This window comes from Gobius niger (assembly GCF_951799975.1).
Source record: "Gobius niger genome assembly, chromosome: 15".
In the NCBI taxonomy this organism is placed as follows: Eukaryota; Metazoa; Chordata; class Actinopteri; order Gobiiformes; family Gobiidae; genus Gobius; species Gobius niger.
Genome location: NC_136866.1, coordinates 15,022,666 through 15,049,820, shown reverse-complemented (window position 1 = coordinate 15,049,820; position 27,155 = coordinate 15,022,666). Strand labels below are relative to the sequence as shown.

The window sequence follows — 27,155 nt, the reverse complement described above, 5'->3', positions numbered from 1 at the left end:
TTGGTTTGAATAAACTAGGTACTTCCACTTTTTTGTTGCAAGTGGGGAATTTTGTGAAAATGTTGTCACAAATCTGGAGGAAGGTAAACGAAATGAAGCCACTTGTTTGTTAAAAGGCAAACTTACCCAGAACATGACAATGAACTCTGTTTTGCCTGCAGTGTCTCTCCTTAGGTTGTTATCTAGGTTGCAGTACTTTTCAATATTTATTATTTATCTTGCATAAATTTTAAAGTTCTTCACTTCATCCACTTGATTTATCCAGACATGGGACCGGCAAAAAGGACTGCCATTCATCTTTGGTCGTTTTGAAAAAGGGCATGTTTTTTATTACAAATCTATGAGCTTGCTCGGCATGAAAGGCCATCCATTTAATTTTTAATCCTGTTTAATGTCATTTCAAACAAGCGCATGCCCTTTTCTCCATCGAAAAGACCAACTTTTTCCATAAACTGCCATTTTCATTCTAGATTGAGAATGTTTCTCAGTATTTTTCAATTCAATTATGCAGTTTTATTTCAACTTCATTTGCTAAGGGTTTTTGTTTAAGTCTTTTGAGAGTAAATGTGAACAATCTTGTTGAGTTTTTTTTTTTGTTAAAAGGCATTTTGTAAATGGTGATTTTATTTTCATTGCAAAAAGAATATAAACATTTGTATGGTGACAGTGATGATGCAAATAAAAAAAAAAACTAATCAGTGATTGTCCTGGTGGAGTTTTTGACATATAAAAGCATAAAAATACATATATGTAAATTAAACACTTGGTATAAATATACCTAAAGCGTGCAATCAGGCAACAGAGTAAATTACAATGTACCATGTGTGAATTGTCAAAGGCATGATCTAAACGGTCACTGAATTCAGGGCGTCTGAGAGTTCAGTCTCTTTGGCGTCTTCTGCTTCTGGACTTGCAGCCTTGTAATCCCCTGCAGAGAAGCAACATGCTTATTATACAAAGCAACAAATGTATTTACTCAAACCAAGGTAACTGGAAACTACGCTTCACAAAGCTTTCAGAAGTCCTGTGTTCATTACCTTTGTTTTTCCTGTGTTGCCAGCACTGGTGCCCCCTGAACAGCAGCACCAGGAGCACCGCCTCAACTAGCTGGCTGACCACGTAGAACAGTGGGAAGAGGAACAGAGGGCCCACCACCTCGGCAGGAAACGCCACTTTAATCAGAGTCATAGCCAGTGGTCCATTCTGACAGCCGGTCTCCATCGACACCGTCCGGCACTGCCTGAGGTACCAAAGAACATCAAATGTGTGTTATCGTAAGACACACCATATACAAACCGTCCTTACGCCTTAGTGAGCCTGAAGAGAGAGGAGAGGATGTATCCGAGCGTGTATCCGATCATTGGCATCATGAAAGCTATGGCCAACATGGACGAAGACACAAGGATGAAAATACTGTCTCCAGCCTCTAAAATGTTCAGCACAAGCGCCACTGTGAAACAGACTGTAGATACAGACAGGCCTACCTAAGAAACCAGAGGGACAACATTTATTATGCAGGAAACAGCCTTCAGACATCTGCTGTTGCAGTCTCTGACCTTGATGATGATGTTGGTGTACTGCGGTCTGTAGTGGTTCAGGAGTATCCCGATCCCACATGGGAGCAGGATGGACAACAGGGACAGGGCTATGTCCCGGTACGGCACGGCCTGCTGGAGGTCAAAGCCCTGACAATACAGGAGCAGGAGCAGAGGCATCATCCCCATGGCAAGGACTGTGGAGCATGTGGTCATCACTAAACTGGGGACAGAGAAAGTTTACTCACTACTACCACTGCAGTACCATTACTGTGTTCTAGGCATACTGTATATCCTGTCTCCTTTGGGTCTTCTTAAGTATCAAACATGCTGCTGTTTAGACGAATACAAATGCTTCTTTGGAAAAAAGTCCAATAGAACAATGCAGCTAGACATGTTTAAATGTATATGGCCAATGCATTATTCATCCAAATCTCCTCTCAAGGGTCAAAGGTTATTGACTAGTTGCAGTGGGAGGAAAATGTATGTGAACCATTTGGAATTTCTCACATTTCTGCTTCTACATTTCTTTTTTTAACTAGCATACAACCCACTCAACACACAAAGTGCTCTCTGACTGGGTGCTAATTCCTGGGAATATTATATAAATGAAAGAAAGAACATCACTACTCGTCAGGATTCACTTAATAGCCTGTCAGACATTTCGGTGGTCTCCCTTCATCAGGCCTGACACTTCATTTATACATTTCTTACCACCCAAACGAGTACATGTTGTCATCTTTTTACTGACCATAAAATGTAAATATTCACAGGACAGGGAGGAATAAATAAGTGAACCCTTGGATTTAATAGCTGGTTGACCCTTTGGCAGCAATAACTTCATCCAGACGTTTCCTGTAGTCTCAGATTAGACGTGCAAAACGATCTCAACGAACTGTTGCAGTTCAGTGAGATGCCTGGGATGTCTGGTGTGAATCGCTTTCTTAAGGTCATCTCACAGCATCTCAATGGGGTTTAGGTCAGGACTTTGGGCCATTCCAGAACGTACATTTTATTCTTCTGAAATCATTCTGAAGTTGCTTTGGTTTTGTGCTTCGGGTCATTGTCTTGTTGCAGCTCCATCCTCTCAAGAACTTCAGGTGTTGGGCAGATGGCCTCAGGATCTTCTGTAAAATATCTTCATAAACTCGTGAGTTCTTTTTTCCATTGATGAGAGCACGTTCTCCAGGCCTGAGGCAGCAGAGCACCCCCACACCATGGTGCTCCTGCTCCAGACTTCACAGTGAGGATAAGGTTTTGATACACACGACATTGTGTGTTCCTGCTAAACTATCTTTGGTTTATTCTGTCTACAGAATATTTTACCAGTAGTGCAATGATATAGTGCAGTATCCAAGAGCTCTTTCGCAAACTTCAAACATGCATATATATATTTTTTTTAATGGTTTCCTCCGTGGCGTTCTCCCATGAGCCCCATTCTTGTTCAATGTTTTACATATTGTAGATGTGTCACAGAGATATTGGCTTGTGCCAGTGACTTCTGTAAGTCTTTAGCTGACACTCTAGGGTTCTTTTACCCCATTGAGTATTCTGCGCTGTGCCTATAGGAGCCATCTTTATAGAGCGGCCACTCCTTTTAAGTGAAGCAGCAGCCAAACTCTCTCCGTTTATAGACAATTTTTCAAGCCGTGGATTTATGAACATCAAGACTTAGAGATGCTTCTCCAGCCTTTTCAGCTTTATGCAAATCAGCAATTCTTGTAGGTCTTCAGAGAGCTCTTTTGAGCGAGGCATGGTGGACATCAGACTATGCTTCTCAACAAGAGACAATTCTAAACTAGTGTGTGTTTTTCAGTGCCCAGGGCAGCTTTAAGCCACACCTCGGTGATTGGACTTCAGGTTGGCTCATACCTGACTCTAAATGTCTGACTCCATTTGTCTAATTGACTCTTGGAGGATCCTGAGCCAGACGGTGTACTCACTTACTCCATGCTGCCCTGTGAATGGTTACATGCTATTGCCAATACAAATAAGATAACAAGTAAATGTTTGGGTGGTAGTAAAAACACTGTTTACTCATTCTTATGGTTGACACAGATCAGACCACCTTTTTATGACCAACTTATGCAGACGTGTGAGAAATTCCAAAGGGTTCACATACATTTTCCTCCCACTGTATATTTGACAAAAAAGATAAATTGTACAGGGACATAAATATTCAGACCCATCCATTGCATAGCGCAGGGATACATGGAGGTGTAGGACTCTTTCATGAACCGTGACACCATCATCTCTTACCTGAGGTTCATGTCCCCCTTAATGGCCAGGCTCATGACGTTGGACAGCATTCCTCCTGGACAACAGCCACAGATCAGCACCACCACGGCAGCGATCTCTGGCAACTGGAACGCCTGCAAACAGAAACCACACATGTAGCGCAGAACTAGCAATGGGAAAACCCATCGAAATAGTGTTACCGACCTTGCCCAAACAGAAGGCAGTGAGCGGCATCAACCCGTACTGGGCCATGACAGCTATCCCTGCTCCTTTGGGCTTCACTATGTGAGCCTGCAATAACAATCAGTGAGTTCAGAAAGTATGTAAGCAACAGCCTTTTTATTTTCACATTTTCAGTTATGCATCAGCTTTTTTTTATCAGTGAAAATATCGGCATCGTTCAATCTTTTTTGCCAATGCACTTTGACTTTGGTAACCGTCACAAAGCATTGCACAGTATTCATTATATCCATCAGTCTTTTTTCCTAGATGTAATTATTTTTTATATCTTGTCTAAGCCTGTGTTGTGGGATGTGTCATTTATATGTGTTTAGTTTAGGACAGCTCAGTGTGTGTGAACGGAGTGAGTGAGTGAGTGAGTGCGCGCGCGCGACCGAGGCGCGCCCCCCCTCCACGTATGAGTGTCTCTGCGAGTGAGAGGATGTGCGGACAGAGACGGCGACCGGTGCAGGTAGCTAGGCATGTTGGTATGGTACAGTGTATTTAAGCCAGGCAGCATAATAAAAGCACCCAAACTCTTCGGCAAGACGGCTTGTGTCTTTGAATGCTCAGTTTCCCACATCAAATTAACAGCGTGAAGTTTAGGGAGTTAACCCCGGGAGGAGAACTACCCGGCCCTGGAGAAAACGGATCTCCCCTGTGTCTCCCAACCAAGGTTAGGGGACAAAAGCAGGAACGGTTAACACTGGCGACCACGAAGGGACCCTCACGTTGTTAAAGACTGGCGAGCATCGAAAATAAAAGGACAATAAAAAAAAAAGTAACGCCGAGTGACTGTAATACAACTGTAATAGCGGCGGAGCTAAGCTAATACAACATGGCGGCCGCTCGCTATCCCGCCGATGTGTACGGACAAGAAACCAACTACTCAAACCCGTTCATGTCGCTGACCAATATTGAGGACATCAGACAAGGCACCGTGGAAGCTCATGAACGTAAGGCTGAGAGAAAATGCGAACATTATAACCCATTTGTGTGTGATGAAAGCTGCGCTAACACACTTGCTAATGGAGAAGATTTGTTCGCGCCGTTCGACAGCCCCCCTCGTTTTGCGCCCACAAATCCTTTTTTCGGGGACAATAGTCAAAGCCACGACTCCGTGGGAAGGCCAGACATGAACATTTTCCCATATTCCGCTCCAGACATGCCATTAAAGGGGCATTATGAAGTCACAAACCCCTTTGCAACTGCTCACATGGGAAGTTTTGTACATAGCACACCAGCTGCATCCAAACCTGAAGCCAGTACACTTCCCATGCTCTATGACTTTACTGATCCGGACTTGACTGTTAAACATGGACATTTCCCAGTGCACCAGCCCTGTCCCTCATCTCTAACACGTAAGAGCCGCTGTGCGCCCCGCTCTACCTCGGACAGTGATGAGGACTACAACCCCAAAGAGAGAGTCCCCACACTACGCCCCGGTCAGTACGACGGCAGTACACCCTGGAGAGAGTTTCTGCACAGGTTCGAGAGCTGCGCAGAGGCAAATCACTGGTCAGCCAAGACAATGTCCATTCAGCTGAAATTCTGCCTCACCGGAGCTGCAGGCGCCATTGTCCACCGAAACCCTCGTTCATCCAGGTGGGATTACCGCCGCCTGCTGGAGGAACTCGAGACTGCTTATGGCCCTTCTTCAGATCATGCAGCAGCTGTAAAAGTGGAGCTGAGGCAAAGAGTGCGTAAATCTGGTGAGGCGCTCCATGTGTTCAGAGATGACATTTATGGGAAAGTAGCTGTAGCTTATGGTGATTGGTCAGAGACGGAGCAAGACGCTATAGCTGTTGAAGTTTTCACAAACGGCCTGGGCGATGCAGAGCTAGTCCAAAGACTGTTAGAAAAACGTCCAGCTACACTAGCCAAAGCTTACGAGATAGCCCACCGTCATGACACCACCAAGAGGGCTGCTTCCTATGTCACCAGCATCATGCGACCGGGAGCAAGCACCCTTACTGAACGCAGGCCCCGGGCTGCTGTTGTCAGGGAAAGAGACAAAGATGAGACTGTAGCTACCACTACACCTGCCGCTAGCCCATCACACAATTGCTTTGTCCCACTTACTGGAAAAACACCAAAGCAGCACAAGAACTTTAAAAAGGGTGACATTCGCTGCCATAACTGTCATGGTTGGGGTCACAAACAGAGCCAGTGCTCGTCCCCTCAAAGAAATGCAAAGACTTTCTCTCCAAGCACCGGCAAAGAAAGCCCGCAGACCACTGTGCTCCACCTTAAAGGCCAGAATCGTGAAATGAACATTCACATGCGCATATTTGAGCTGGAGGTGTGCGCAGTCCTGGACAGTGGAGCACGGAGGAGCGTGCTGCCCCTTCACCAATACAACGCCATTCACCAAGACATGAGACCTCCGCTTCAGTCATCCATCGTAGAGACCTTGCTTGGGGTGGGACCAGGAGACGTGCCAGTTCTTGGTGAGGCCAAAGTACCTGTCAGTATCAACAAACGTCAAGTAGAAGTGGACTTCCTTGTAGCGGACATAGAGGGCAATGAAGTACTGCTTGGCCACCCTTTCCTCACCCAAGCTGAGGCCCGTCTTGATTTCGGTAAGCACCGCATAGTTCTGTTTGGAGAAGAAGTGCCCTACTTTCACCCAGAGACTGTTCCTAAGTCACACGCTGTGAGAGTAGCCAGAACTGTAGTAGTTGAACCGGGACAAGAGTATCTAGTCAAGGGCAATGTTCATTTTAGCAAAGAAGCTCAGGGGGACATGATGCTTAGCCCCACAAAAGGCTTTGTTGAAAAGCACAAAGTACTCATTGCCAGAGCCCTAGTCCACGCTCAGCCCACCAACATCGTCCCATTAAAGAAGGTGCCATTGCAGGCCTCCTCCAGCCAGCTGAAGCTCTGCCCTCGTCCAGTGTCCCCACAGCGGCAGACTTTCCCACCAGCCCCCCTGTAGTCCCTGAGCACCTCCAGGAGCTCTATGCCCAGAGTTCCACTGACTTTAATGACAATGAAAAACTTGAACTGTCTAACCTGTTGTGTGCCTATGAAAGTGTCTTTTCCAGGGGACCTGGTGATCTGGGCCGGACCAGTCTTGTGCAGCACGACATCATAACCCGGCCTGGACCTCCAGTGAAGCAGCATCCTCGTCGTATGGCTGGGGAAAAGCAGCAAAGCGCGGACCAGCAGATCTGTGAGGGCCTCCAAAGCGGCGTCGCCAGCCGCAGCCACAGCAGTTGGGCCTCACCGATCGTTATGGTGCGTAAAAAGGACGGGACCTACCGCCTTTGTATAGACTACCGTGCACTCAACAGCCGCACCATCACCGACGCGTATCCGCTGCCCCGCATCCAAGACACACTGGACACTCTCTCCACCGCCAAATGGTTCAGCACCCTGGATCTCGCTTCAGGCTATTGGCAAGTCGAGCTAACGCCAAGAGCCCGCCGTGCAGCCGCCTTTTGCACCCGTAACGGACCATTTGAATGGAACGTTATGCCGTTCGGCTTATGCAACGCGCCGGCGACGTTCCAACGCCTTATGGACCGTGTCCTCGCCGGCATGCAGTGGGAGACCTGCCTCGTCTACCTGGACGACATCATCGTGCTGGCCAAGGACGTGCCCGAGATGCTGCAGCGGCTGAGCCAAGTGTTCCAGAGACTCAAACAGACAAACCTCAAACTGAAACCAGCCAAATGCTGCCTGTTTCGCCGCCAAGTTGCCTATCTAGGTCACATTGTGTCCGAGCACGGTGTGGCTACTGACCCCAATAAAGTCAACAAAGTCCAAGCTTGGCCCACTCCCACATCAGTCCAAGAAGTCAGACGTTTCATTGGCCTCGCCTCCTACTATCGCAGGTTTGTGAAAGACTTTGCCTCCATCGCTGAACCGCTACACAACCTGACAAAGAAAAATGCACACTTCCATTGGCACGCTGAACACCAAGCCGCCTTCGACACGCTCAAGCACCGCCTCACCACAGCCCCTGTCTTAGGCTATCCACTGGACCATGGTGAAATGATCCTGGACACCGACGCCAGCGACACAGGTATCGGCGCTGTTCTGTCACAAATGCAGGGTGGCACAGAACGTGTGTTGGCGTACGGCAGCCGTAAACTAGCCAAAGCTGAACAGAACTACTGCACTACGAGACGAGAGCTGCTAGCCATTGTCGATTTCACATCTCATTTCAGACAGTATCTACTTGGGCGGCCTTTCAGGGTTCGTACTGACCACAGCAGCCTGCGTTGGCTCACGCAAATGAAAGAGCCGGAAGGTCAGTTAGCCCGCTGGCTTGAGAAGCTAGCGGAGTACGAGTTTGAAATCCTTCATCGCCCAGGTCGCTTACACACTAATGCTGACAGTCTCTCCCGCAGGCCCTGCCGCCAATCCTGCCCTTGTAATCTGCAGGACCCTGCCTCACAGCCGAGAACCATAAGTCACCAAGCAATTCAGTGTGATTTGGACTCTGACACCAGCCCCCTGTTGCTGAGTCCGGTGGGGGTAGAGACATGCCCTTCGAATACAGCTGTGAGTCCGGTGGGGGTAAGCGCTGTAAATGTTACCAACACAGACAAATTAAAACTAACAGAGACTATCTATGTGACAAACACAAACGAAACCGTACTGTTCCCTGGCTGGACTGTGGAGGAGCTGCGCCAGGCTCAAGCTGCTGATACAGACATTGCACCAATCAGAGCTTGGTTAGAGGCCAGCAGTGAGCGCCCCCCTTGGACCACAGTCTCCCCATGCAGCCCAACCACTAAAACGTATTGGAGTCAATGGAAAAGACTGTATTTCAGAGATGGAGTACTGGTCCGTCGCTTTTATTGTTTAGACGACACACAGTTCTATCCTTAAATTGTTCTCCCACGCAAAATGCAACCCGATGTTTTGCGCCAAATGCATGAGGGGCCAGTAGGTGGACATTTTGGTGTTGAAAGGACTGTGGCCAGAATTCAAACCAGATACTACTGGTACCACATGAGAGAAGATGTGGCCCTCTGGTGCCGGACTTGTACAAACTGTGCATGCAGAGCCAGACCTCACAAGACTCCACAAGCGCCCATGGGAACTGTCAGAGTTGGAGCCCCCATGGAGCGCATAGCACTGGATATTATGGGCCCACTCAACGAGACAGAACGCAAAAACAGCTACATACTCGTAATACAGGAGTATTTTACAAAATGGACTGAAGCATTTGCAATCCCTGATGAAAAGGCTGTGACAGTGGCAAACGTTGTTGCAACGGAATGGGTGTGTCGCTTTGGAATGCCTCACTCTCTGCACAGCGACCAAGGACGCAATTTTGAATCAGAGGTATTCCAAGAAATGTGCCGTCTGTTTGGCATCGACAAAACCCACACAACACCATTCAGACCTCAGTCCGACGGTCAAGTTGAACGTTTCAATGCCACACTCCAAAAGATCCTGGCCTCAACTGCCGAGCGCTGTCACTGGGATTGGGACTTGATGATCCCATATGCAGTTATGGCCTACAGATCGACCAAGCACAGCGCTACTGGTTTCACCCCCAACTTCATGATGTTCAGCCGTGAGATAAGTGAGCCAGTGGACCTTGTAGCTGGTTTGCCCCCGGACTCTGACCATGCACCTTCAGCCCCCGAGTATGTGCAACAAATGCGTGAGCGGCTGGAACTGGCTCACAGCATCACCCGAGAAGCCCTCGGTGAGTCAGTCACACGTGCAAAAAGACAATACGACAAAAACGCTTGCCAAACACAGTACAAAGTCGGCGATGCGGTGTGGTATCTCATCAAAGGAACACGGTATGTCAAAAACAAAGTCAAAAAGTTCCTCCCCGCCTACGAAGGACCTTACTTTGTTATGGGACATTTGGACGATCTTGTCTACCGGATCCAAAAGAGCCCCAGAGCTAAAGTCAAAGTCGTCCACCATGATCAACTCAAACACTACCGCAGCCGTGAGCCCCTGGACAACGCCTGGGTCCTGGACCAATCCCAGAACTGGACACCTTGTGAGATCCTGCCACCAGCGGTGGACGGGCACCCAGCAGACCAGGAGGACCTTGGCCTGCACAGCCTCTACTCTACTGCCTCAAGTGACGGCCCCAACGACTCCCGGCCGCCCACTCCACCTGCTATCGATGCTACCACGATCGGGTCTCTTCCATCCACTCCTTCCCATGTGATACTTGACCATGGTGGGGGTGCGGTGGGAGAACCACACATTCAGTCTCCACGTGAACCTCGGCCCCAACGTAAGCGCCGAGGACCGGTCCGGTATGGGGACTGGGTCACTGAGTGAGTCACCTATGACAGTTCGTATTTGCACTAGAGACTTTACAGTTTACATTTTTGGACTCTAGTGTAATTGTTCAATATTTTTGCTACAAAAAGCGTCTTTCAAAAAAAAAAAAAAGAAAAGAAAAAGCCGAAGAGACCATGCTTTTACATATTTGCGCTATATTGTATTTGAATGTATGTTTGATTAAGATTAGTCAGACAGTATTATCTCCGGTCGCCAAAGAATAGAATTTATAATGATGTAATGTACTCTTATGTTTAAATAGAGACTATTGCAGTTTTTTTTTCTGCTTTTACTCTAATGTCACCGCTAAATGAGCTTTAAACAATTAGCACTGTTTAGACACAGTATAACCTACCTAATTTTTTGTAGTATTTTTGGACACAGCTATCTCTTCACATTTTTTTTTAGGCCTACACATATAGAGATTGTGTGCTCACTACAGGTATGGAATGGAATTAGTGTTAATTGCCAGTCCATGGTGGGGGTAGTGTTGTGGGATGTGTCATTTATATGTGTTTAGTTTAGGACAGCTCAGTGTGTGTGAACGGAGTGAGTGAGTGAGTGAGTGCGCGCGCGCGACCGAGGCGCGCCCCCCCTCCACGTATGAGTGTCTCTGCGAGTGAGAGGATGTGCGGACAGAGACGGCGACCGGTGCAGGTAGCTAGGCATGTTGGTATGGTACAGTGTATTTAAGCCAGGCAGCATAATAAAAGCACCCAAACTCTTCGGCAAGACGGCTTGTGTCTTTGAATGCTCAGTTTCCCACATCAAATTAACAGCGTGAAGTTTAGGGAGTTAACCCCGGGAGGAGAACTACCCGGCCCTGGAGAAAACGGATCTCCCCTGTGTCTCCCAACCAAGGTTAGGGGACAAAAGCAGGAACGGTTAACACCTGTATTGAACTAACATCCATTCTGTGTCTCTTTTAGAAGACTTGCCTTGATCTTGGGGACCTCCATGGTGCACCCCAGGGAAACCATGGTGATGTACATGGCACCGATCAGCAGGATGTTTGTTATTCTGCTAATGTTGCCCTCCGGACCGTAGGCAAGTGTCCCGTTTACACTGGCATTCACCGGCACGCCTGTAAACCCATCCATCCTGCTCCAATATGTGGGAAAGATTAAATCTCAGAACACATGGACGCTCTAGTAGAAAACAATTGACCTAGACAGAGCAGCAGTTTCTCCTGTTGTGCAACGAAAGCAGTTATAAAGGGAAGCACGTTTCTACACCGTCTAAAGTGCAGCTATCGTTAACCTTTAACCTACTACTATAAACCTGTGTTATTACTTAACCTGCATCAACTTTAACCTGGGGTGCTTCCAAAGAAATATCTAATCATGATCTCTATCAAGATTCTGCTGGCATCTTTGAACTTGCGCAGGGGTGCGCGCGTTTAGGGCGCGTGAAGAGTTTATTGTTGAATGTGATTAAAATGGATTCCAACTGGCATTAAATCTGTATTTCTTTGCAAATACTATTTTACTGTTGGAAATACAAAAAAAGGTTGTATAAAACACATGTAGGCCTAACAGCAGTTTTTACTGAAATTTAGAAACGTCCCTTTATTCCTTTATTTGACAGAATGTTTCCTAATCTTAAGGTTTGAAGAGAGAATGTGTTTTGCTTATGTGGCAGTATCGCCTGTCTGTCTGTGCTTCCACAGAAAAGGAATAAATCCCTCTCAAGGGTCTTTCTGATACGCAAGCAAACAGTCAGTGGCTGAGAGTACGACTGTACAGCCTGACCCAGTATGATAATAGTGATTTAATGTTCTCATCTAACAATCGCCTGCTCGCAAACAGCAAGGAGACCAGCGCCACACCTCCCTCACCCCCAACACACCCCTCACCACCACATGCCACCATGTAAACACATGTTTTCATTTTAAAAAAAGTAATAATAATAATAATACTAATGCTAGTTAAGAACAATTTTGGGATGTGTAACTCGATGCTTGATTGATAACTATAACATCATTTCTAACAGCATAGGAATTGCTTGTTATTTTTATTCCTAAACGGCCCTAACCCCTAATCTTATCCTAACCCTAATCCTAATGACCCTAAACTAACCCTACAAATAATTGTAAAACATACCAGCAGAGGGCGCAGTATCACGGTGAATCCGTCTCACTGTCGTGGATCTGCCTCTACCAGCAGAGGGCGCAGTATCACGGTGAATCCGCCTCACTGTCGTGGATCTGCCTCTACCAGCAGAGGGCGCAGTATCACGGTGAATCCGCCTTACTGTCGTGGATCTGCTTCTACCAGCAGAGGGCGCAGTATCACGGTGAATCCGCCTCACTGTCGTGGATCTGCCTCTACCAGCAGAGGGCGCAGTATCACGGTGAATCCGCCTCACTGTCGTGGATCTGCCTCTACCAGCAGAGGGCGCAGTATCACGGTGAATCCGCCTCACTGTCGTGGATCCGCCTCGGCTCCGGGTCCGCAGCTTTCTGTTATTATTATAGTAACTTATCAAAGTAAATAGGTGAAGAGCGGCACGCACACCGGTCCGAAACCAGTGAGCTGGTCAAACAGTAGCCCTTCATGTCTGAAACGCTGTGGTGATCGAGCTAATAAATAAAACTGGTTAACATTCACTTGTTGCTATTTTTACAGCTTATCAAAGTAAAAGTGAGATATTTAAACTTTAAATGGGTCAACTGTAAAGTGTAACTGACATCAGTCTGGTGACCTCTGAGCAAGTACGACGGTCACTACAAAGTAATAAATGTGCCAACGTGAAGATCGAGAGCAACAAACGTGAACTGATGTCTTCTTAACTTATTTACTCTTAACATATAGCCTAGTAAAGTAAAATATTATCTTGTAATATGAACGTAGCCTGCTTGTCATTCTATAGCCCAGGGGTCACCAACCTTATTTCAGCTGAGGGCTACTTTAAGAGCATTAAGTTGTTCGAGGGCTACCAGTTAAAAACAAATCCTAAAGACTTAAACGTACACTGTTCACTTATAGGATATTGACCCCATATTATATTAAAATAGCTTTATTTTAAACTCATACCGAGTCACAAGAACCAAAATAACTGTAATTTTAAGAATCAGATTCAAGAAAATGAAGTGTTTTACACTTTAGAAAAAGTCCCAAGGGCTACTGGACATGCCCCAAAGGGCCCCTGGGTGCCCGTGGGCACCACGTTGGTGACCCCTGCTATAGCCTATTTCATAAGGATCCTGTGTGCGCCCTGTCAGTCTGTATGAGGTAGATCTCAGGGGTGAAGTTGTGGCGCTTGAAGCTATAAAAAAAAAAAAATGTAGTGAACCCTCGCCTTGCCACATTTATTTATTTGCATTTGTTGCATTATGAATTCATTGGGCATTCAAATGGCATTAAAAGCATTATGTTTAACTTGCTAATTATTGTTAATTAATGGACTGAGAAATTTTTTTTTTTTATATAATTGTACGATCATAAACTATAAATTATTGTATTATTATTTGTCAGATCATAAAGTACCAATAGATGCTATAGGCGCTGTTATGGTAAACATTGAGACTATATTAAATGAAAACCGGAGGGAAGTTGTCATGAATCAAGCGTGCAGGTTTATTTAACATACATATGTGAGGTGTGAGCGCAACCACCTGTGCTTGAACATCAGTAAGAAGAAGGAGATGGTGATCGACTTCACGAGGAAGCCACTACCGCACACACCGCTGAACATCCAGGGGGAGGACATTGAGGAGGTGGACAGTTTCAAGTACCTGGGTGTTCACCTCAACAATAAACTGGACTGGTCCCACAACACCAACGCCCTGTACAAGAAGGGCCAAAGTCGCCTTCACGTTCTGAGGAGACTGAGGTCGTTCGGAGTGAGCAGGCCTCTGCTCAGGACTTTTTATGACTCTGTGGTGGCCTCTGCTCTCCACTACGCTGCCGTGTGCTGGGCCCCGGGCAGCACAGAGCGGGACAAGAACAGACTGAACAAGCTGGTCAGGAGGGCCAGCTCTGTCCTGGGCTGCCCCCTGGACTCTGTGGAGGAGGTGAGGGACAGGAGGGTATTAGCCAAGCTCACCTCCATCATGGACAACACCTCCCACCCACTGCACAGGACTGTAGAAGAGCTGGGCAGCTCTCTCAGTGGCAGACTGAGACACCCTCAGTGCAGGACGGAGCGCTACTGCAAAGCCTTCATCCCCACTGCTGTCAGACTACAATAAGACTGTGAAGTAACGCCGACTGTAACAAGTGAATTTCTCCTTTGTGAGATCAATAAAGGTTTATCTTATCTTATCTTATCTTATATGGAGGCACACCAAGTACCTGGATACAAGATGCTCAGAAGAACAGTTCACAACTCACAGTATTAATACACAAAGACAGCACAATGATCATACGATTATGGAATGCTCCAATGGTGTAACAGGTCAGATTGACCTAAGACATTCAGAGAGACTGACGAAATGTATAAGACAATCGCCACAGTGAGGACACAAACACCCTTAACACTCTTAAATTCTCGATAAGATGTCCTGACCCCGGCCAAGCATGTGTCCTTTAGCTGCACAAAGGTTACAATGCATACTTGTCAGTTGTCCATAAAGCATAAGTAATATGATTACAATAAACATATAATAATATAAAGCTGGATTTCCATAACAGCGCCTATCAAGAGTTTACTGTAAACAACTTATGTAAAGTGAAAATGTCAGTTATAAGTCAGGGGCAGGTACAAAATAGTTCAATAGTTAACTTCAACCTCCTCCTTTTGCTAATTCACTCTTTCCTGTTGAAAATATTTGTTGTCTGTTTTTTTTTGTATGCTGCTCTGCTCAAATAAACTAATAAATTAAACTATTGGACCCTCCTGTTATGTTCATTTGTCAGGAACATCAATGGTGTCATCCAAAAGATGTCTGAAACCAAAACAATCTTACCAAGCAGTGTGAATATGTCATTACTAACTACATTACTAATTATTTTATCAATTCTTATTGAATCTGGCATGACCAGCTCAAAAGCTGACCTGATGTCAGTCACATGACTCACTGTCATCCTAACATCGCCGCTTCAGATCAAACTGACTGAGGGTGTATTAGAGTTACAAAAAGCTGCAACTACAGACTTTTTATACAGATCCATGCCATTCAAATATATTGAGATGCCACTAAGACTGAGGGTGCAAACAGTTCAAAGTGACGTTGCAATGCACCCGTTTGCCCCCTGTAGATCCGGGCCTGCATCCTGGTGGGCCCGGCACTGTCTTCATCATTTTTTCTGCTGTGTTCCTGGGGGGGGTGTGATTGGGGTGAAATATGTCTCACAGTTGCAAAGAAAGCAATACATTGACATTTTTGACAACCTTGTATCTCCAGTTTGACTGCTGGGTCAAAGTGACCCGACCAGTATCTCTGTGATACAAACAGGCAAATATGTGAGATGAACCATTTTCATTTACATGTTGATATAAGGCAAGCAGAAGAAGTTTCATACTGAAAAAAATACTTGTATCTTTTTTTCCCAGATCTTCAAACTTTAAAACGGGTCAATGTGAGCCGTAACAAAACAGGAGGGTTAAAATCATTCAGGCCAAGTTTGTAGATGCAGTGCTACAGTTTTAACTGGATTTCACTCCCACTGTGACGGAGCATTTTGTTCTCTACATCAGTGGTTCCCAACCTTTTTATCTTAGACCTTCTATTTGTACTCTGAGTACCTCCTTCCTTGGTCATGTTGATGATTATTTATAAAACTACAACTTACTACTAAAAAGACAAGGTTATGTGTTAATAAAATTATCTCAAACTCATACATTTTGTTGCCAAATGTTATTAAAATGTACAATGAAAAAATGTACATTAGGCCGGGATGAATGATGTGTATGGTGGTGGTCAGAGGGACGGTTGGCGCAGATGTGCAGTTACTTCTGTCAGTCTCCCCCAGCGGAAACACCACCGAGTGTGCAGTGAGTGTATCATTGTCTGATATCAGTGAAAGGCGCTACATAAATAAAGGTCTTCTTCTTCTTCCTCTTAAAGTAGCCTTTTATTTCCAATTACGTTAAAATAGCAATCAAATTCACTTTCTTCCTAATCTAAAATAATTCCTAGGGCCCCCCGCTAAGTCCTCGAGCACCCCTGGGTGGGAAACGCTCCTTTACATTGCCAAACATTGAGTTGGAACCATTAAAATGTTGCTTTTCAGACTCGTTTCTAGTCAGAAGCAAAAACCTCTGCAGCTCCTATGCAGAGGCCCCCACATCCACTATAGGGGGCCCCCAACGCAGGACATTCGTTCTATTTCCAAAGCAAGACTTTCGATTCACAATCACACAGTAACGTGGCAGGTCGATGACGCAAATTGGATGAGACTTGGTGAGAAGAGAACTGGAGGTTTATGGTCCACAGAGACCTCGTTAAACGTCAGAATTCTTTCACTAATGCACTATTATCACATTTGACAAAGTGACAAATTGACTTCTCGCTTATCTATCATTTCCCCACAGCTGCCAGCGCCGCCTTTCCCCGAGGATGAGTCTGCCTCATAGTCTGCCTCTCCAAACACGCTGAGGTGAACATCTGAACACAGACACCACTGCTTTGCTTTATTAGTTCCTTCTTTCATTTACATGTTTTTATTAAAGAAACTCCAAACAATAATCAGAATAACCATAGAGGTGATTTTAACTTGTAAAGGAAATCTTAATGTAACCTGCTTTAATATATTAACTCTCTTAAAGGGGGGGGTATTATGCAAAATCGACTTTTTCAAGCTTTACATCATGTTATTATGTCATTCCCTCATTAAAAACATGCCTGAAGTGTTGTTTTGGCACATTCACGTATTTTTGAGTAATCTGTAAAAACTCTGATGGCAGCCATTTTAGGGATAGGTTTGCCTGAGTCCTCCTAGGAACGCCTCCACCTCCTGGAGACGCCTCCGACCTTTCGTCACCAGCCGAGTAACCAACCACTGCTCCTCAGCAGAACCCCCTCCCCACTGATGCCACAGACAGCGTGTGGAGGGGGCGTGTCTGAAAGGGTCAGAGGTTCTTAAAGAGACAGAGGCCTATTTCAAGACATTCGCTACAGCCATTTTGAGAGAGCAATTTTATACATGGCAGTTATTTTAATTAACTGCATTTACAAACCAACAGAAGGTTTCGTCATCATTGTAGTGTGCTATAGACTGGTACTATGTGATTGAAAAAAGCATAATACCCCCTCTTTAAATGATATTGATGATCATGATATGGGTTCATCCGCATCAAATTTATTAATACAGTAAAGACAGAATCTGAATTATGTATTTTTATTTTTCTAAATGCATTTTTCTGATGAAAGAACATGCACAAATAAGAAATATTGAAGCTTGTAGTATTTTACCATATTATAAATGTTTTCCTTTAACATGAATACCAGCAGCGATTGCTTTTGACAGTGATGGCGTAGAGGACAGTGTAAAGACTGTTACAATAGGACTTGAGGACTTGATTTGTAATGGAGGCATCAGCAGGTGGTGGCGAATGTTTTGAGCTTTAGACCTGGAAATAGACTGATTTTGCTGCTTATTCAAACGTGTATAACAGGAAACAACTAAACAACCTTCAAATACAGTTAAGCAGAGTGCAGGCTTTTTAAACTGGCACAAGTGAGGTGATGACGCTCGGACTTCTGACGGGTAAAAGGGCAGCTCCAGACTCTGCCCACGCCCTGACCTACTGCGCCTCTGGACTCCCAGGCTGGTAGCCCTCTGCAGATCAAACATGGGAAATAAAAAGCACCAATCATTATTACTGTGATTGACAACAACCAGATCTTTTCTCTAAGAACTTCAACCACATATGCAGAGAGGTTGTGCACATTGAATGGAAGAGGTTTTAGCTGCATGTTTTCAGCTATTATGTCATGAGAGTTTCCACTCAGTCAATCAAACCCCATCAAACTGCCACTGAAGCTACTATTTTTAAAGCCACTGACTGGGCTGCCCACAGACCTATAATAAAGCGCTACATGGGCCGTTGCCATGGTAACCCATTGGTACCAATGTCCTGCTCTGGCGGCCATGTTGTTATTGTCTCATGTAAACAAATAAGAGGTACAAGTCATCACTGTTATTTTCTTCTCTTTGCCTTTATATGTGCCCTATACAACATCCATGTTCAACCATACTGAAAACAAAAAATATTTAGAATTTGGCTCTAAAGTCAACTTTTTAAATAACTCAGAGCCCGGTGCCGTGTTTCTGGGTTTATTATTTAGGTCTCTATTTCAGTGAAATATCCGTGTGTTATTTAGACCAGTGTTTTTCAACCTTTGTTGAGCCAAGGCACATTTTTTTCATTGAAATAATCACGAGGCACACCACCAGCAGAAAATGTTCTCATCAAAGTGTCTTGGCTAGGAACACCGTATAGTCTCACTAGCCACAATGCGTCAATACATCACTAATTCTCTTGTCTCAAAGAAATTAACTACCTGATATGGAAGAGTATAATATGGTTACTCTGCCGATCACTAGACAGCATAGACACTCGAAAACGGTACATTATTTGTGGATAATAATGCATTTGTAAAAAACAAACAAAAAACAACTAGGTGAGATTGGATAATTTCCCAAGGGACAACAGACAATATCTCACGGCACACTAGTGTGCCACGGCACAGTGGTTGAAAAACACTGATTTAGACTATTATCACTAATTACCATTACTAATTATCACAGTGTTTCTGTTCAGTTTTGTTCATGAAAATGTCTGCCCCACTTTTTACTTTACTTTCAATTAGAATTGGAAAATCACAAGATGGTGGGCACATTTGCCATGGCAGTGGAAGGAATTTCTTTTCTTGTATTTTATTTTATATCTGTGGGGCTGCCCTTCGACACTGGTTATGTCCATTTTCTTCATGGTCTCACAGTGAACGAGCTGCCAGGAGCCAGACAAGGCTCCACTGGGGACCACAGGGTCTCTCTCCGCCAAGGGCATAGGTTTGGTGGAACTCTTGGTGGGGACACTTTAAAATATGAAATAACCCGAAAATATGAATGGGCCTATCTCCGCAAATATTTGACCAATCAACGTGAAACCAAGCCTAAAGTGCCCACATCTGATTCACGTCTTTGTGAAAGATCACACAATGTGAAGATCTCCACATGAAGTTGGTAGGGACAACTTGGCCATCCTGAAATATTGGTGCGGAAATGTCCCCGTGGTCCCCGCACAAACCTATGCCCATGCTCTCCGCTCTTTGCAAACGATGTTGTCCTGTTGTCATCATCACCTTTAGTGTGAAGTGACTTTGATATGTAATCTCAGGTGGAACAGGGTCAGTCTAATGAAGCTGGGTTGTACCCGATCAGTATTTTACTTACTTTTGGTCCTTCTTTGTTGCCAGCTCTGGTAAGCTCTGAAAGCCAGCACCAGAAGCACACTCTCCATGAACTGTGCGACGCTCATGATCGCTGGGTAGACAAACAGAGTGCTCACTGCAGCAGGAGGAAATCCCAGTTTGATGATAGCTGCAGCCAACCCCCCATTCTGACAGCCAGTCTCCACCATCACTGTCCGACGCTCCCTGAGGTATGAACATAATGTGTTTTGGGTAATATTTAGCAAAGAATGTTCAGTTAAAACACTGGTGGGAGAGGGTGGCCATTAACACTTTGAATTGACAATCCACTTAGTTTTATCATTATGGTGAACTTGCATGGTGGCACTTCAAGGCGTTCCCAATGCCCCAGAAGGTTTCTTCTTCCGCATCTTACCACAGATATTGCAGTGTAAAATAGAGTGAAGAGCAGGACATGTAGCAAATTGTCAGATCCAGAAGATGATCTCACGACGCTGAACAACAGTCTTAAACACTCGGCTATTGTGCACCACAGACCAAAATCATCGGCTGTGATTTACTCATTCTTTTTCATTCAACTTACCACTGAACAAATTCCTTTCCTTGTTTGAAACCAAACCTGTCACGTGCTTTTGTCCTGCCACATCTTGGCAAGGCGCCCACAGTACCTGGCTTATTATACGCCTCACTCACTCAGAAATACTCACGCCTCTGGGAGTCTGAACACGAAGGTGAACACGTATCCGAGGATGAATCCGATCAGTGGCAACAGGAAAACAATGGCTAACAGGGAGGGAGCCACATTGACCAGGATCTGTGCTCTAGTCTCGATAACAACCAGCACAAACACCACTGTTAGAGCCATTGCGGACATACTCAAGCCTGCCTGGGAAACAGAAGAATGGTCTATTTCAAAAGCGGGCAGCCATCACTGTGTGGTTGTGATTACAACTGGCACTGGTCAATGTCTGACCTTGGTGATGATGTTGGAGTACTGCGGTCTGTAGTGGTTCAGGAGTATTCCGATCCCACTTGGGATCAGGATGACCAATAGGGACAGGGCTATGTCCCGGTACGGCACGGCCTCCTGGAGGTCAAAGCCCTGAGAGTACAGGAGCAGGAGCAGAGGCATCATCCCCAGGGCAAGGGCCGTGGAGCATGTGGTCATCACCACACTGGGGACAGAGAGAGAGTTTACTACTACTACTACTACTACTACTACTACTACTACTACTACTACTACTACTACTACTACTACTACTACTACTAAAACTTTACAATGATTACATTTGATACTTTTCTGTACCAATTAATGCCTTTGAATGAATGAATAACCATCTACGTTTGTATGGGAATGATTAATAATATGTGTGTGAAAGATGTTTAAGGTGACTGAGGTCTTGTGTCGATGTGTCGTTAGGGTCCAAAACCAAATCTGCTTGAGGTCTGCAAACTTTACCTTCGTAACCATCGACATATGTCCGGGGAGCGGTCATATGTTGTCATTGCTCTTAAAAATGTAACCCATAAGTTGCGTGGACAATTAATTGCTTTAAGTAGCTTCAATAATAAAAAACGTTAGAAAAACCATAGACAAGCAATACGCCGTTTCTCCCTGACATCTATAATAAAAAACTGTCTCTTCAAACTGAACTTAATTTGTTATATACATATATATGAGACAATTAAAATGTTGACACGACTAAGGCATAAACACTACGAACATGGAGAAAAGGTTGGAAGGCTCTTGGCATCTCAACTTAAAGAGCGAGACGTAATAAGAACAATTGCTGAAATGAGTAATGATTCTGGTCAAACAACAGTTGATTCAAAAGAAATTCATGAAACTTTAAGAAATGTTTTACTAAGTTGTATACATTTGAGTCCACAGAAGACGCCGCAATAATGGATGACTTTCAGAAACCTTAATATTCCCCAAATCAATACAGAACAAAAACATTTATTTGAAAAACCGATAACATTGGAAGAAGTACACAAAATAAAATGCAAAATTCAAAGGCCCCGGCCCAGATGGTTACACAGCAGAGCCGGCCCATAAGCTTACTCCCCACCATCATCTCCAGACCAGGGGTTTATAAAAGACAGACAGTTGTTCTTTAATGTCAGGAGACTAATGAATATTATTTATGCCCAAGAAACGGATAAACAAAATCAGGAGTTGCTGCTCTCCCTGGATGCGGAGAAGGCCTTTGACAGGTCTCTTCTCGACCCTGTCAAGGTTTGGATTTGGTCCCAGTTTTGTATCCTTAATCAAATAATTATATGTTCAACTACACACTTCTGTTCAAACGTGGTTTGAACTCATCTTATTTCCCTCTAGGGCACTAGACAGGGCTGTCTGTTATCGCTGTTGTTGTTCGCCTTGGCCATCGAGCCATTGGCCATTACAGTAAGAACCATTAAAAGATACATAAGGTTTCACTGTACGCTGAAGATTTATCGTTGTACGTGTCAAAACCTAAGGAATCTCTCCCGGCTCTTATGTCTGTTTTAAAAGTTTTTGGACTTATATCATGATATAGAACAATTTTTTCGTTCAGCCCAGCAATCTAATACCATATTTAGCTCTTATCCATTTACTATAGCAACTAAATTTAAGTGTCTAGGGATTAACTTTACACAGGAATTTTTTGGTCTTTTGAAGCATAATTTCCCAACGTTGTACGAACAAACAAAACAGATTTTTTTTTTGGTAATTGGGGTAACCTCCCAGTTAGAATTAACAGTAAGAATGAATATTTTATCAAAATTATTATTTTTATTTCAATGCATACCTTTTTTTATTACTAAGGCCTGTTTTTTTTTTTTTACAGAACTGGACAACAAAAAGACTTTTTTTTTTTACAAGATTTTTTACAAAGACCAAAAAACTTGGTGGAATGGGATTGCTTTGCATCAGATTCTACTACTGGTCATGTAATAACCGATCTTTGTCTTTCTGGTGGGGAGCATGGAGAATCAGAGTTGTCCTACTACCTCATTACAAGCATTGATTTATCTATCCATCCATCCATCCATCCATCCATCCATCCATCCATCCATCCATCCATCCATCCATCCATCCATTTATTTTCTTCCACTTTTCCGTTTCCGGGTTGTGGGGGCAGCAGTTGGAGCTGCCCAAATCACATTGCACCAGCCACTTATGGGGCCTCCTGCACTTGGTGGGTCCACGGAAGGACGGCCTCACGATTCTAACCGGGCCTGTTGGTCTCTCATAAGGGGCTTCTGACCCGCTCTTTGTCTGACCCGTCACTCAGGATCAGTTTGCCATGGGAGCCCCTACCAGGGGCACGAAGCCCCCGACAACAGAGCTCCAGGATCATTCGGGCACTCAAACCCCTCCACCACGTTAAGGTGGCGGTTCCAGGAGGGGAGCATTGATTTATTCTTCGTAAAAGACTACTACTCCCAAATTTAAAAGTCTTGTAGTCTCTCATACTGGGTCGGTTCTAAAGGGTCTTTACCTTCTATATGAGTGAGATACTTGCTTCATGAAATGATGGGGGCAGAGAGTCTTCATTTTTGCCTACTTTTAAAGTTTTAAATGGTGCTGCTCCTCCTCTGAGAGGTTTTGTCTTGTTGAGTCCCATGCTCTTCCACCAGAGGACAGTGCAGTGTTCCCAAATGTAGGAGCGAACTCACCAAATCGGCCTTCTCCTCTGTGGCCATGGGTCATTGGAATATTTTGCCAACAGAGATTCTGCCCTGCACAGACTTTCCTGCATTTGCACGACTGACAAAGAAATGGCTGCCGTCTAAAAAGACTGAACATATTAAGGATGAAAGTGGCACTGAATGACGTGGATGAAAAAGTGTATGTTCTGTATTGAGAAGAAGAGAGGGAATGGGAGGGTTCAAAGTGAGAGAATGAGTGAGAAAGGTATGCAGTGTGAATGACTGAATGAATGAATGATTTTTAGAGTGAATCTTGATTGTTGATTTGACCTTTATTTAACCAGGAAAGTCCCACTGAGATTAAGAATCTCTTTTTCAGGGGAGTCCTGGCCTTAGATGGGAACCTATTGTAGATGTTTTAGTGGTAGGGGAAACCGGAGTACCTGGAGGAAACCTACACAGACAGCCTTGATACATACAACATGTGAGCTAGTTTTATCAGTACTATACTCAGTGGTCCGTTAGTTAACATTTCATTAACTCCGCAAATGTATACGTTTTCTCTCTATACATCATCCTGCCCAGGGACTACAGGTGTAAATTAGCATATTGTGATGTAACTTTGCTTGGTCAATGTGTTGTTGTGCACTGTCCCTGTAAAATAAAAACATACCATATCATACCGTACCATACCATATTGTTTATTCAATAGTTGATTAAGCCTTGGATAAAACGTGTAGGCCTACTGAGAGGATGAAAATGGGGACGCCAGTTGGGAACCCCTGCCATAAACCCTTTGAAGAGCTTAAAGGACCTGTTCTTTTTCCTTTTCACTATGTCATGGTTGTGGATGGTGCGAAGAAAAGAAAACCCCAAAATGCAGGACTGCAACAAAACTAGTGATGTTTAATAAAGTCCAGAGAAAACCAAAAACCGGGGCTGACGAAGACAATGACGCGACAAAGGACAAGGGAAACACAGGGGTATACTGTAAATACAAGAGGAAACGGGGCAGAGGTGAAACACATCAGGGCGGGGCAGGCAGGTAACGAGGGAAGTCAAACAGAAAATCACAAGATCAAAAGACATGTCAAAATAAACCACCAAGAACAGATAAACACAAACCAGGATAACAAAGGCCGAATCGTGACACACTATGAAACAAGGATCTCACACAATTTTAAATCGCTAGCTGTGTTGCAAACTCATTCCTAAAATTTCTTCTTCTGAAACACTGAAGTGGCACCAAGACCTCCCCCACTCCTGCAGCACTGTGGAGGCAGCACATGGAGGCGACACCAGAGGAGTAAGAGGAGCGGAGGGAGCTGTGCAGGAGGAACAGGAAGGAGGAGGTCGAGGAGCTTACCAGTGCGGGACACCGCGCTCTGAAACAGGGATAAATCCAGGAGGTGGTGCACCATTTCAGAGGATCAGAGGAGTCCTGAACGTTTTTATCACAGTAACAGTTGCACAGCACTTTTCAATGTCAAATGGCATTTTTATACATTTTAAGGTAAACATATTACTTAGCATAATTACGTACTATATTGTGATACGTATTGGATCGTGACAAAAGTGGATCGTCCCAGCCCTAATAGGAAGGTCTTTTTCCCCCACAAATGTCCACTTTTAGAATATATTAGGGCAAAAAGGATTCCACTACTAAAGGAGAATGTTTTACAGATTGTTTAATGTAAATGTTTTACCTGAGGTTCATGTCCCCCTTGATGGCCAGACTAATGACGTTGGACATGTATCCACCAGGACAGCAGCCACAGATTATCACCACCACGGCACGGATCCCTGTCAAATGGAACGCCTGCAACAGAAATATTCAGTCAGCAGGATATCATGTGTGCCGTCTCATGTAACCTGGTGCACACCACAGTGTTACTGATTAGAATATCAATCTTAAATCCAAATTGAAGTGTCTGGTGTGAGTCATTCAGCTAGTTTTCCAGCACTGATCTCTTGTAGCTGGACTAAGAATCAGAATAGTTTTTATTGCCATGGTTTGAGAACAGGTTCACAAACTAGGATTTTTTCTCGGTGCTGACGTAAAACATAAAAAAAAAAAGATATAACACAGAGTCTAGCTAAAAATAAGCTATAAAACTTTAAACTATAGGCTATACGGAGCATGCGTAATAATATTAAAAAAATAAGATAAATAATAAAAGGTAAAATATGGTAAGACGACAACAATTGACCTAGAACAACAGCGGGATTGTATTTACAGAAGTCTATGTATATAAAGTGATAAGGTGATATAAAGTGATAAAGTGAGAGCGGCTCATCTAGGTTTGGACACACCACACAGTGCAATAGGGCAGATTACATACATAAGTCTGTGCCTAAGTTAAGGGTCTTGTTTTTTGTTCATGAGTCTGATGGCGGAGGGGAAAAAAGTGTTCAAGTGGTGGGATCTATGGGTCTTGATGGGGCTGTGTCTTTCCTGAAGTCCACGATCATCTCCACTGTCTTCTGGGCGTTCAGCTCCAGGTCCAGCCGGTCCACCTCTCTCCTGCAGGCAGACTCATCATCATCCGAGATGAGCCTGATGAGGGTAGTGTCGTCCCCAAACTTGATCAGTTTGATGGACTGGTGACTGGAGGTGCAGCAGTTTGTGTACAGGGAGAAGAGCCAAGGGGAAAGTACACAGCCTTGAGGAGTCCCAGTGTTTGTAGTCCGAGTGTTCGAGACGATCTTCCCCAGCCGCACATGCTGTCTCCGGTCCGTCAGGAAGTCAGTGATCCACCTTCAGAGGGAGTCGGGCACGCTGAGCTGGTAGAGCTTGTCTCGTAGCAGTCCAGGGAGGATGTTGTTGAAGGCAGAGCTGAAGTCCACAAACAGGATCCTGGCATAGGTTCCTGAGGAGTCCAGATGCTCCAGGATTAAGTGGAGGGCCAGGTTCACTGCATCGTCCACAGACATGTAAGCAACTGAATCATAGTAATATGCCATTTTATGCATCCCGTGTCTTTTACCACCGCCATGTGTTTATGGATGTGAAGCAAGAGGCTCCCACCATCTCCAGCTGACCATAACGGGTCAGCTGGAGCTTTAACATGATTGATTATTTTAAGTTTTTTATCTCAGATCTCATGACTATCCAGGTCGCAGCACAAAAGTGAGCTATACCCAAACTTTACTTGACCTTGGCCAGACAGAAGGCTGTGAGCGGCATGATCCCATACTGGCTCACGACTGCAATCGCCAGTCCTTTGGGCTTCACGATGTGAGCCTGCATTATGAAAAAAAAATAGTTAGTCATTAATCGTAAGCTTATTGAAAAGGGGCGTCACCTCCCTATAACAATGTAAACATAGTCAAACTTCACAAGTATTGTCATCTGGATTGGTTTGATTGAGTTGAGGACATTTTGCCTATATCTTTGGAAGCTTCTTCTCATTCTTGTAGTCAAATGGTTAAGCTCCTGTGCTTTTTTTTAATTTCTTTTTTCTTTTTTTTTCTTTAACTGCCCACTCCTGATGGGATAGGTCGGGACTGCCAAAACCACACTACCTTTAAATATGAAATACCGTAGGTGTGGTTATGGCAGGCTGACAGTCTGACATTGACTACAAGAACAACTAGAACTATAACTTCCATCAAATATTTACCTTGATCTTAGAGACTTCCATGGTACATCCCAGAGAAATCATCATGACCACAAGGGCACATATCATAATGATCTTTATGACTGGGTCCATCCTACTGACCAGCTCATTGACAAGTGTCCCATTTAGACTGTCATTCCTCAACGAATCCACAACCGACATGTTTGAGAACTCCATCCTGCAGATTTCTGGAAAAAAACAAAAAAAAACAGCATTTTTGTGCGAAGATCTATGCTTGAAGGTAATGGCTGCAGAGTTATTCTCAAGTCACATGTCACCCTCAAAAATTCTGTATGTGGAAGTCCGTGC

The 27,155-nt window shown here is 44.5% G+C and overlaps 2 protein-coding genes across 2 annotated transcripts; both read right to left on the bottom strand.

The window, feature by feature from the left end:
• Positions 1 to 845: 845 nt before the first annotated feature.
• Positions 846 to 26,891, bottom strand: LOC306975163 (hepatic sodium/bile acid cotransporter-like; the record flags this gene model as incomplete). Its single annotated transcript, XM_079572582.1, has 7 exons — positions 846 to 928; positions 1,038 to 1,240; positions 1,306 to 1,484; positions 1,557 to 1,758; positions 3,795 to 3,907; positions 26,384 to 26,470; positions 26,850 to 26,891. The coding sequence occupies 7 exons, from the start codon at positions 26,889 to 26,891 to the stop codon at positions 846 to 848; spliced, it is 909 nt and encodes a 302-aa protein (XP_079428708.1).
• On the bottom strand, positions 17,927 to 26,160 carry LOC306975058 (hepatic sodium/bile acid cotransporter-like; the record flags this gene model as incomplete). The annotated part of the gene is made up of 7 exons (XM_079572477.1): positions 17,927 to 17,989; positions 19,610 to 19,812; positions 20,295 to 20,473; positions 20,561 to 20,689; positions 24,473 to 24,611; positions 24,933 to 25,045; positions 26,005 to 26,160. 7 exons carry the CDS (start codon positions 26,158 to 26,160, stop codon positions 17,955 to 17,957), a joined length of 954 nt encoding a protein of 317 aa, XP_079428603.1. The 3' UTR covers positions 17,927 to 17,954.
• Positions 26,892 to 27,155: the final 264 nt, after the last annotated feature.